This window comes from Mustelus asterias, chromosome 7, assembly GCF_964213995.1.
Source record: "Mustelus asterias chromosome 7, sMusAst1.hap1.1, whole genome shotgun sequence".
Classification (NCBI taxonomy): domain Eukaryota; kingdom Metazoa; phylum Chordata; class Chondrichthyes; order Carcharhiniformes; family Triakidae; genus Mustelus; species Mustelus asterias.
Genome location: NC_135807.1, coordinates 63,713,131 through 63,725,662, shown reverse-complemented (window position 1 = coordinate 63,725,662; position 12,532 = coordinate 63,713,131). Strand labels below are relative to the sequence as shown.

General features: G+C 47.5%; 1 protein-coding gene across 1 annotated transcript in view; it reads left to right on the top strand.

Moving 5' to 3' along the window:
• Positions 1–12,532, top strand: part of LOC144495749 (peroxidasin homolog) — a 420,109-nt gene that overhangs the window by 127,376 nt on the left and 280,201 nt on the right. The window contains exon 2 of the mRNA XM_078216142.1: positions 3,558–3,629. Within this exon, the coding sequence (XP_078072268.1) occupies positions 3,558–3,629 (72 nt within the window). The remainder of the gene's footprint in view (positions 1–3,557; positions 3,630–12,532) is intronic.

Here is a 12,532-nt window from a genome sequence, read left to right as displayed (position 1 = left end):
AGTTTCTACAAAGATGCAAGAAAGCAGACAAGATACCGAAAGGACTACAGATCACGAACCCACTCAGGTCAACCTATAACACAGACTACGCTGAGAGACTTTGCCGTCGCACCTCTCTCACCCTCCTCAACCACCTCATACACCAACTCTACAGCAAACGCCGCAGCCTGGAAACCAAGATCGAATCCATATTCTCAACTTGCGCTCAGGACGCAGACCAGCTGCGAAACTCTGCCAAGCAGACGAGACAAAGGAACTACACCATCTACATGCACACCAAGAACAGGAAACTTGAGAAACTCGGCATCACCACCAGCAGCAACCAAGCCTCCCCCAGTACCACAGTAGAAAACAGTACCACTGCAGGGAAGTCCATTGTCAACTTGTCCGACTACACACTTCAACCAGCTAAAATCGAAGTTCTCAGCCGAGGGCTTAATTTTTGCCCCACCACCAAAATAGACCCCATCAGTCTCGCAGCAGACACAGAGGAATTCATCAGGCGAATGAGGCTGCGGGAGTTCTTCCACAAACCCCAAGAGGCCAACAACGAACACAATGAGACAGCCAATGAACCGGAACAGCCGACAGAGAGATCCGCAGTGCATCCGAAGAGGAAAGAGTCGAATTGGACTCCTCCGGAAGGCCGCTGCCCTCGACTTGACATGTATGCCCAAGCCGTCAGGAGGTGCGTCAACACCAAATTCATCAGCCGCACTCACAAGACAGCCCCGAACATCACCCAAGCACAACGCAACGCCATCCACGCTCTCAAGACCAACCGCAACATTGTCATCAAACCAGCAGACAAAGGAGGGGCCATCGTCATACTGAACAGAACGGATTACTGCAAAGAAGTGTACCGACAACTCAACAACGAGGAACACTACAGACAGTTACCTGCAGATCCGACCAAAGAACACACCCGTCAACTCAACACTCTGATCAAGACCTTTGATCCGGACCTTCAGAACACCCTCCGTGCTCTCATCCCACGTACTCCCCGCGTTGGAGATCTCTACTGCCTCCCGAAGATACACAAGGCAAACACACCCGGCCGTCCCATCGTATCGGGCAATGGGACCCTGTGCGAGAACCTCTCCGGCTATGTCGAGGGCATCCTGAAACCCATTGTACAAAGAACCCCCAGCTTTTGTCGCGACACGACGGACTTCCTACAGAAACTCGGCACACATGGAGCAGTTGAACCAGGAGCGCTCCTCGTCACAATGGATGTCTCGGCACTCTACACCAGCATCCCCCACGATGATGGCATTGCTGCAACGGCCTCAGTGCTCAGCGCCAACAACTGCCAGTTTCCAGATGCAATTTTACAACTCATCCGCTTCATCCTGGACCACAATATCTTCACCTTCAACAACCAGTTCTTCATCCAGACACACGGAACAGCCATGGGGACCAAATTCGCACCTCAATATGCCAACATCTTCATGCACAGGTTCGAAGAAGACTTCTTCACCGCACGGGACCTTCAACCGATGCTATACACTAGATACATCGATGACATTTTCTTCCTTTGGACTCATGGTGAACAATCACTGAAACAACTCTATGATGACATCAACAAGTTCCATCCCACCATCAGACTCACCATAGACTACTCTCCGGAATCGGTTGCATTCTTGGACACGCGCATCTCCATTAAGGACGGTCACCTCAGCACCTCACTGTACCGCAAGCCCACGGATAACCTCACGATGCTCCACTTCTCCAGCTTCCACCCTAAACACGTTAAAGAAGCCATCCCCTACGGACAAGCCCTCCATATACACAGGATCTGCTCGGATGAGGAGGATCGCAACAGACACCTCCAGACGCTGAAAGATGCCCTCATAAGAACAGGATATGGCGCTCGACTCATTGATCAACAGTTCCAACGCGCCACAGCGAAAAACCGCACCGACCTCCTCAGAAGACAAACACGGGACACAGTGGACAGAGTACCCTTCGTTGTCCAGTACTTCCCCGGAGCGGAGAAGCTACGGCATCTCCTCCGGAGCCTTCAACATGTCATTGATGAAGACGAACATCTCGCCAAGGCCATCCCCACACCCCCACTTCTTGCCTTCAAACAACCGCACAACCTCAAACAGACCATTGTCCGCAGCAAACTACCCAGCCTTCAGGAGAACAGTGACCAAGACACCACACAACCCTGCCACAGCAACCTCTGCAAGACGTGCCGGATCATTGACACAGATGCCATCATCTCATGTGAGAACACCATCCACCAGGTACACGGTACATACTCTTGCAACTCGGCCAACGTTGTCTACCTGATACGCTGCAAGAAAGGATGTCCCGAGGCATGGTACATTGGGGAAACTATGCAGACGCTGCGACGACGGATGAATGAACACCGCTCGACAATCACCAGGCAAGACTGTTCTCTTCCTGTTGGGGAACACTTCAGCGGTCACGGGCATTCGGCCTCTGATATTCGGGTAAGCGTTCTCCAAGGCGGCCTTCGCGACACACGACAGCGCAGAGTCGCTGAGCAGAAACTGATAGCCAAGTTCCGCACACACAAGGACGGCCTCAACCGGGATATTGGGTTCATGTCACACTATCTGTAACCCCCACAGTTGCGTGGACCTGCAGAGTTTCACTGGCTGTCTTGTCTGGAGACAATACACATCTTTTTAGCCTGTCTTGATGCTCTCTCCACTCCCATTGTTTTGTTTCTTAAAGACTGGATTAGTTGTAAGTATTCGCATTCCAACCATTATTCATGTAAATTGAGTCTGTGTCTTTATAAGTTCTGTTTGTGAACAGAATTCCCACTCACCTGAAGAAGGGGCTTAGAGCCTCGAAAGCTTGTGTGGCTTTTGCTACCAAATAAACCTGTTGGACTTTAACCTGGTGTTGTTAAACTTCTTACTGTGTTTACCCCAGTCCAACGCCGGCATCTCCACATCATGGGTTATAGTATACCAGTACCAATGGCTGTCTGGGATGAGGGCCCTGAAAATAACATGTCAAATGCCACTGGCTAACCTTTATGTAAAGTAGAGACCGATAAGAATATTATAATAGAAATAGCCTAGAAAGGACTTGATATAGGAAAAAATAATTTTCTCTGTGTCTCTCTCATTTTATTCATCTGGCAGCTCTGAACATGGCTGGAATTTTACCACCACGCCCGACCCAGAATCGGAGTGGGTGCGGCTTGCAGAACGGCATTCTCCGTTGGCCTCGGGCAGGATCTCGGGCGGGCGAGGCGGTAAAATTCTGGCAACTTGTCATAAACATGGTGTAAAAGGAGAAGGGAGGTGCAGGAGTTCTCAAAACAGCACCTTGGCTGAACCTCCTCCCACTGGAAATGTGCATGGTGCACTGCAGTAGTTGGAAGCAGGACATTTTTCCCCATCAGAATATACAGAACCAGGTATTCATGTGAATTCTAATGAGAGGAAAATAGCCACTTGGTGATGCAGCTGTACCGAGCAACTTGAAGTCAATTTATTTCACAATATGGAACCTGTAAAATAGCGCTTTCAATGATCAATGTTTGAATTTTATCCATTATCTTGCAGGGACCTGAGATTTAACCGGATTAGAGAAATCCCACCAGGAGCCTTTAAGAAGCAGAAGAACCTGAGCACACTGTGAGTGATTACTCAGTATGACTTGTTTACCTCATTTTATACACTATGGAAGAAAACTGTGGAGATGCAGCTGTGCACAAGAATTCTGCACTGCAGATACACAGTTAGAAGAAATATATGCTTTCTACCACTGTATCATATTATCTGAACAATGTTGTATTTGTCAAAGCTAAGGAAAATTAAAATTACTGTATAATCTCATGTAAAAGTTGAACCTCATGATTTTTGGCCTACAAAACTGGAGCTTTTCATGTTAATGTTGATCCTGTCTTTTAAATGATCAAAGTTCAAGAATTTAGAAGCAAAGTGGAGGGCAGGATTTTCCTCCCTCTCTGCAGTGCGGCGGTGAGAGACTGTACAGGATCTTATTGTTCCCACCGTTGTCAACCGTTTCCCATTGAAGGCACCCCACGCTGCCGGGATGTCCGCGGTGGAGGTGCGCTGTCGATGGGACCATAAGATCCCGCTGAGAAAAATGCCAGCAATTTTTTGGTGATAATCTCTACAATCCCATCAAAAACTTGAATTCATTTTTCATTTAAAAAGTTACACTTATCATATGTCATCCAGTTTCTACTTGTCAAGTAAGGCAGGAAAAATGTAGATTGATTTTATTTTTGGGAGGAGGAACTAGCAGAGTGGAGAAGAGTGATAAACAGTGCACACAGAAGCAGGATGTAAGGATAACTTCCATATGGGATTTTAATTAAATGAATGCTCAGATCTTGAGTCTTCAATCATACTCTCAGCCTCCATGGGAAGGGGAGGCTCAGGCTTTGCCAAACAGGTGCAACCTCCCTGTACCAAGGCATGGATCAAGGGCTGGACGCAGGACATTTTTCAATGACGAAGATCTCTCCTTTCCTTTCCCTGGCTCCCAAACAGCTTTGAAACTGCAAGGCCAACATTTCGAGTTAGGATGACCCTTAGAGTCATCCAGACTCAAAACATTTTCTCTCCGCAGATGCTATCAGACCTGCTGAGTTTTTCCAGCATTTTCGGTTTTTGTTTCAGATTCCAGCATCCACAGTATTTTGTCTTTATTGAAATTGCAGGCCTGGACATGTTCCTTTTGTCTGTAGACACAGGTCCCTATGTATGAGTGTATGTATAGCTTCCAGGAAGGAAGTGTGCAGCTACGTGGGATAATTGGATTGCTCTTTCAAAGTGCCACCTCGAGCACAATATGTGGAATGGCCTCATTTGGTGCAGTTTGATCCTATATTTCAAACAAAATACCTAGCAGCTTTGTGGGTTTTGGTGGTTGCCAAACTGAAAGATCCCCATAATCTGTCCATTTACAGGATTTGGGATAAATACTCATATACCTTTGGCCTATGTCCACCTATCTCCAGAAAGTCCTTGGGAGCAGCAGTAAAAAGAGTAGACAGCTGGAAATTCACCAGGAATCCAAGTTCACCGGCATTTACATCAGCAATTTACAATTGCTAGGGTAGCAACAACCAGAGTAATTGCAGCAGGGATGTGTCAAGGAAAATCAAGACCAAAGCAGAGATGTAGTGATCTGCCTGACTGCTCAATTTTGTCTAATTTTTTGTTATTACCCTTGTTCATTTAAGATCAGATCAAGGTAGGAAATCCAGTATGATTTGTTCTTAACAACTTTTTGTAGTCTCACAAACCTGTACCCTACATATATTGCAACCACACTAAATCCCAGTGTCCATCAATGTCATCTCCAGTGAATCCATAGAATCCCTACAGTGCAGAAGGCCTATCGAGCCTGTACCGACCCTCTGAAAGAGCACTCTACCCTGCCCTATCCCCATAAACCTGCGCTTTGATTGTGGCCAATCCACCTAACCTACACATCTTTGGACATTTTTTTTCCAGGGTGGAAGTGTCAATTACAAGGGGGCACAGGTTCAAGGTGAGAGGGAGAAAGTTTAAGGGAGATGTGTGGGGGAAGTTTTTCACGCAGAGTGGTGGGTGCCTGAAACGCTCTGTCAGAGGAGGTGGTGGAAGCAGGCGCATTAGCAACATTTAAGAGGCATCTGGATGGGGATATGGACCGAGTAAAGGCAGAAGGTTTTTTTTTTGTAGCTTAGTTAGGGCATCATGATCGACATGGGCTTGGAGGGCTGAAGGGCCCGCTCCTATACTGTACTTTTCTTTGTTTTTTGTTCTAAAGGATAATTTACTATGGCTAATCCACCTGAGCTTCATATCTTTAGACACTAAGGGGCAATTTATCATGGCGAATCCACCTCACTGATGGTGGGAGGAAACTGGAGCACCCGGAGGAAACCCACTCCGACAGGGGGAAAATATACAAACTCCACACAGTCACCCAAGGCTGGAATCGAACCCAGGTCCCTGGCACTGTGAGGCAGCAGTGCTAACCACTGTGCCGCCCGGAAAAAAATAACCTTAAACTATCCTTGGCAGCGGTGGAATCGAGTCTGGCTTCCTATCCCTCAATTTATTCAATTGAAAATCTTTGTCCTGATCCAGGAATCCATAAGACCATAAGACCATAAGACATAGGAGCGGAAGTAAGGCCATTCGGCCCATCGAGTCCACTCCACCATTCAATCATGGTTGATTTCAACTCCATTTACCCGCTCTCTCCCCATAGCCCTTAATTCCTCGAGAAATCAAGAATTTATCAATTTCTGTCTTGAAGACGCTCAACGTCTCGGCCTCCACAGCCCTCTGTGGCAATGAATTCCACAGACCCACCACTCTCTGGCTGAAGAAATTTCTCCTCATCTCTGTTCTAAAGTGACTCCCTTTTATTCTAAGGCTGTGCCCCCGCGTCCTAGTCTCCCCTGTTAATGGAAACAACTTCCCTACGTCCATCCTATCTAAGCCGTTCATTATCTTGTAAGTTTCTATCAGATCTCCCCTCAACCTCCTAAACTCCAATGAATATAATCCCACGATCCTCAGACGTTCATCGTATGTCAGGCCTACCATTCCTGGGATCATCCGTGTGAATCTCCGCTGGACCCGCTCCAGTGCCAGTATGTCCTTCCTGAGGTGTGGGGCCCAAAATTGCTCACAGTACTCCAAATGGGGCCTAACCAGTGCTTTATAAAGCCTCAGAAGTACATCCCTGCTTTTGTATTCCAAGCCTCTTGAGATAAATGACAACATTACATTTGCTTTCTTAATTACGGACTCAACCTGCAAGTTTACCTTTAGAGAATCCTGGACTAGGACTCCCAAGTCCCTTTGCACTTTAGCATTATGAATTTTGTCACCGTTTAGAAAATAGTCCATGCCTCTATTCTTTTTTCCAAAGTGTACGACCTCGCACTTGCCCACGTTGAATTTCATCAGCCACTTCTTGGACCACTCTCCTAAACTGTCTAAATCTTTCTGCAGCCTCCCCACCTCCTCAATACTACCTGCCCCTCCACCTATCTTTGTATCATCGGCAAACTTGGCCAGAATGCTCCCAGTCCCGTCATCTAGATCGTTAATATATAAAGAGAACAGCTGTGGCCCCAACACTGAACCCTGCGGGACACCACTTGTCACCGGTTGCCATTCTGAGAAAGAACCTTTTATCCCAACTCTCTGCCTTCTGTCTGACAGCCAATCGTCAATCCATGTTAGTACCTTGCCTCGAATACCATGGGCCCTTATTTTACTCAGCAGTCTCCCGTGAGGCACCTTGTCAAAGGCCTTTTGGAAGTCAAGATAGATAACATCCATTGGCTCTCCTTGGTCTAACCTATTTGTTATCTCTTCAAAGAACTCTAACAGGTTTGTCAGGCACGACCTCCCCTTACTAAATCCATGCTGACTTGTCTTAATCCGACCCTGCACTTCCAAGAATTTAGAAATCTCATCCTTAACGATGGATTCTAGAATTTTGCCAACAACTGAGGTTAGGCTAATTGGCCTATAATTTTCCATCTTTTTTCTTGTTCCCTTCTTGAACAGTGGGGTTACAACAGCGATTTTCCAATCCTCTGGGACTTTCCCTGACTCCAGTGACTTTTGAAAGATCATAACTAACGCCTCCACTATTTCTTCAGCTATCTCCTTTAGAACTCTAGGATGTAGCCCATCTGGGCCCGGAGATTTATCAATTTTCAGACCTTTTAGTTTCTCTAGCACTTTCTCCTTTGTGATGGCAACCATATTCAACTCTGCCCCCTGACTTTCCTGAATTGTTGGGATATTACTCATGTCTTCTACTGTGAAGACTGACGCAAAGTACTTATTAAGTTCCTCAGCTATTTCCTTGTCTCCCATCACTAGATTACCAGCGTCATTTTGGAGCGGCCCAATGTCTACTTTTGCCTCCCGTTTGTTTTTAATGTATTTAAAGAAACTTTTACTATCATTCCTAATGTTACTGGCTAGCCTACCTTCATATTTGATCCTCTCCTTCCTTATTTCTCTCTTTGTTATCCTCTGTTTGTTTTTATAGCCTTCCCAATCTTCTGACTTCCCACTACTCTTTGCCACATTATAGGCTCTCTCTTTTGCCTTGATGCATTCCCTGACTTCCTTTGTCACAGTAAGAAGTTTAACAACACCAGGTTAAAGTCCAACAGGTTTATTTGGTAGCAAAAGCCACACAAGCTTTCGAGGCTCTGAGCCCCTTCTTCAGGTGAGTGGGAATTCTGTTCACAAACAGAACTTATAAGACACAGACTCAATTTACATGAATAATGGTTGGAATGCGAATACTTACAACTAATCCAGTCTTTAAGAAACAAAACAATGGGAGTGGAGAGAGCATCAAGACAGGCTAAAAAGATGTGTATTGTCTCCAGACAAGACAGCCAGTGAAACTCTGCAGGTCCACGCAACTGTGGGAGTTACAAATAGTGTGACATAAATTCTGATTCTAGGATCGCATGATAAAGACTCAGGAGGAAAAAAGCAGAAATATTTATGTGAAATAGTGTGACATAAACCCAATATCCCGGTTGAGGCCGTCCTTGTGTGTGCGGAACCTGGCTATCAGTTTCTGCTCCGCGACTCTGCGCTGTCGTGTGTCGCGAAGGCCGCCTTGGAGAACGCTTACCCGAATATCAGAGGCCGAATGCCCGTGACCGCTGAAGTGCTCCCCAACAGGAAGAGAACAGTCTTGCCTGGTGATTGTCGAGCGGTGTTCATTCATCCGTTGTCGCAGCGTCTGCATAGTTTCCCCAATGTACCATGCCTCGGGACATCCTTTCTTGCAGCGTATCAGGTAGACAACGTTGGCCGAGTTGCAAGAGTATGTACCGTGTACCTGGTGGATGGTGTTCTCACGTGAGATGATGGCATCTGTGTCGATGATCCGGCACGTCTTGCAGAGGTTGCTGTGGCAGGGTTGTGTGGTGTCTTGGTCACTGTTCTCCTGAAGGCTGGGTAGTTTGCTGCGGACAATGGTCTGTTTGAGGTTGTGCGGTTGTTTGAAGGCAAGAAGTGGGGGTGTGGGGATGGCCTTGGCGAGATGTTCGTCTTCATCAATGACATGTTGAAGGCTCCGGAGGAGATGCCGTAGCTTCTCCGCTCCGGGGAAGTACTGGACAACGAAGGGTACTCTGTCCACTGTGTCCCGTGTTTGTCTTCTGAGGAGGTCGGTGCGGTTTTTCGCTGTGGCGCGTTGGAACTGTTGATCAATGAGTCTAGCGCCATATCCTGTTCTTATGAGGGCATCTTTCAGCGTCTGGAGGTGTCTGTTGCGATCCTCCTCATCCGAGCAGATCCTGTGTATACGGAGGGCTTGTCCGTAGGGGATGGCTTCTTTAACGTGTTTAGGGTGGAAGCTGGAGAAGTGGAGCATCGTGAGGTTATCCGTGGGCTTGCGGTACAGTGAGGTGCTGAGGTGACCGTCCTTAATGGAGATGCGCGTGTCCAAGAATGCAACCGATTCCGGAGAGTAGTCTATGGTGAGCCTGATGGTGGGATGGAACTTGTTGATGTCATCATAGAGTTGTTTCAGTGATTGTTCACCATGAGTCCAAAGGAAGAAAATGTCATCGATGTATCTAGTGTATAGCACCGGTTGAAGGTCCCGTGCGGTGAAGAAGTCTTGTTCGAACCTGTGCATGAAGATGTTGGCATATTGAGGTGCAAATTTGGTCCCCATGGCTGTTCCGTGTGTCTGGATGAAGAACTGGTTGTTGAAGGTGAAGATATTGTGGTCCAGGATGAAGCGGATGAGATGTAAAATTGCATCTGGAAACTGGCAGTTGTTGGCGCTGAGCACTGAGGCCGTTGCAGCAATGCCATCGTCATGGGGGATGCTGGTGTAGAGTGCTGAGACATCCATTGTGACGAGGAGCGCTCCTGGTTCAACTGCTCCATGTGTGCCGAGTTTCTGTAGGAAGTCCGTCGTGTCGCGACAAAAGCTGGGGGTTCTTTGTACAATGGGTTTCAGGATGCCCTCGACATAGCCGGAGAGGTTCTCGCACAGGGTCCCATTGCCCGATACGATGGGACGGCCGGGTGTGTTTGCCTTGTGTATCTTCGGGAGGCAGTAGAGATCTCCAACGCGGGGAGTACGTGGGATGAGAGCACGGAGGGTGTTCTGAAGGTCCGGATCAAAGGTCTTGATCAGAGTGTTGAGTTGACGGGTGTGTTCTTTGGTCGGATCTGCAGGTAACTGTCTGTAGTGTTCCTCGTTGTTGAGTTGTCGGTACACTTCTTTGCAGTAATCCGTTCTGTTCAGTATGACGATGGCCCCTCCTTTGTCTGCTGGTTTGATGACAATGTTGCGGTTGGTCTTGAGAGCGTGGATGGCGTTACGTTGTGCTTGGGTGATGTTCGGGGCTGTCTTGTGAGTGCGGCTGATGAATTTGGTGTTGACGCACCTCCTGACGGCTTGGGCATACATGTCAAGTCGAGGGCAGCGGCCTTCCGGAGGAGTCCAATTCGACTCTTTCCTCTTCGGATGCACTGCGGATCTCTCTGTCGGCTGTTCCAGTTCATTGGCTGTCTCATTGTGTTCGTTGTTGGCCTCTTGGGGTTTGTGGAAGAACTCCCTCAGCCTCATTCGCCTGATGAATTCCTCTGTGTCTGCTGCGAGACTGATGGGGTCTATTTTGGTGGTGGGGCAAAAATTAAGCCCTCGGCTGAGAACTTCGATTTCATCTGGTTGAAGTGTGTAGTCGGACAAGTTGACAATGGACTTCCCTGCAGTGGGACTGTTTCCTACTGTGGTACCGGGGGAGGCTTGGTTGCTGCTGGTGGTGATGCCGAGTTTCTCAAGTTTCCTGTTCTTGGTGTGCATGTAGATGGTGTAGTTCCTTTGTCTCGTCTGCTTGGCAGAGTTTCGCAGCTGGTCTGCGTCCTGAGCGCAAGTTGAGAATATGGATTCGATCTTGGTTTCCAGGCTGCGGCGTTTGCTGTAGAGTTGGTGTATGAGGTGGTTGAGGAGGGTGAGAGAGGTGCGACGGCAAAGTCTCTCAGCGTAGTCTGTGTTATAGGTTGACCTGAGTGGGTTCGTGATCTGTAGTCCTTTCGGTATCTTGTCTGCTTTCTTGCATCTTTGTAGAAACTTGATGTCTGTGTCGATATGCGCGATATCCTTTGTCAGCCATGGCTGCCTAATCCCCCCTCTGATAACCTTTCTTTTGTTTGGGATGAACCTCTGCACTGTGTCCTCAATTACTCCCAGAAACTCCTGCCATTGCTGTTCTACTGTCTTTCCCATTAGGCTCTGCTTCCAGTCGATTTTTGTCAGTTCCTCCCTCATGCGCCTGTAATTACCTTTATTTAACTGTAGAACCTTCACATCTGATTCTGCCTTCCTTCTTTCAAATTGCAGACTGAATTCTACCATATTATGATCACTGCTTCCTAAGTGTTCCCTGACTTTAAGATCTTTTATCACGTCTGGCTCATTACATAACACTAAGTCCAGAATAGCCTGTTCCCTCGTGGGCTCCATCACAAGCTGTTCCAAAAAGCCATCCTGTAAACATTCAATGAATTCCCTTTCTTTGGGTCCACTGGCAACATTATTTACCCAGTCCACCTGCATATTGAAATCCCCCATGATCACTGTGACCTTGCCTTTCTGACATGCCCTTTCTATTTCGTGGTGCATTTTGTGCCCCTGGTCCTGACCACTGTCAGGAGGCCTGTACATAACTCCCATTATGGTTTTTTTGCCTTTGTGGTTCCTCAACTCTACCCACACAGACTCCACATCGTCTGACCCTATGTCGTTTAGTGCTATTGATTTAATTTCATTTCTAATTAACAAGGCAACCCCGCCCCCTCTACCCACCCCTCTGTCTTTTCGATAGGTTGTGAATCCCTGGATGTTTAACTGCCAGTCCTGAACCCCCTGCAACCACGTCTCTGTGATGCCTACCACATCATACCTGCCAGTCACAATCTGGGCCACAAGCTCATCTATCTTGTTCCGGACACTGCGGGCATTTAAATATAGCACCTTTAATTCCCTATTGACCGTCCCTTTTTGTTTTCGTAGTGTGGTGGACCTTGGTCTACTGAGCCTTTCCAGACACTGTGTCATATTTTGTGAGATGGGGACTATCGTAACCTCTCCTGAGTGCTGTCTTTTCGTGATTTTTTGTAATCCTAAGCAGCTACGCTTCCCACTGATTCCTTCACCTCTTGGTTCCCTGACTTTCCCTTCCCCCCCAATCTCTAGTTTAAAGTCCTATTGACCACCCCATTTACTCTCTTCGCCAGAACACTGATCCCAGCTCGGTCCAGGTGGAGACCATCCCAACGGTATAGGTCCCCCCTGCCCCAAAACTGATGCCAGTGTCCCATGAAAAAGAACCCTTCTTTCCCACACCACTCTTTCAGCCACGTGTTAACTTCCCTTATTCTTGCCTCCCTATGCCAATTTGCACGTGGCTCGGGCAGTAATCCGGAGATTATGACCCTTGAGGACTTGTTTTTTAATTTGAATCCTAGCTCTTTATAATCTCTAAACAGGTCCTCTTTCC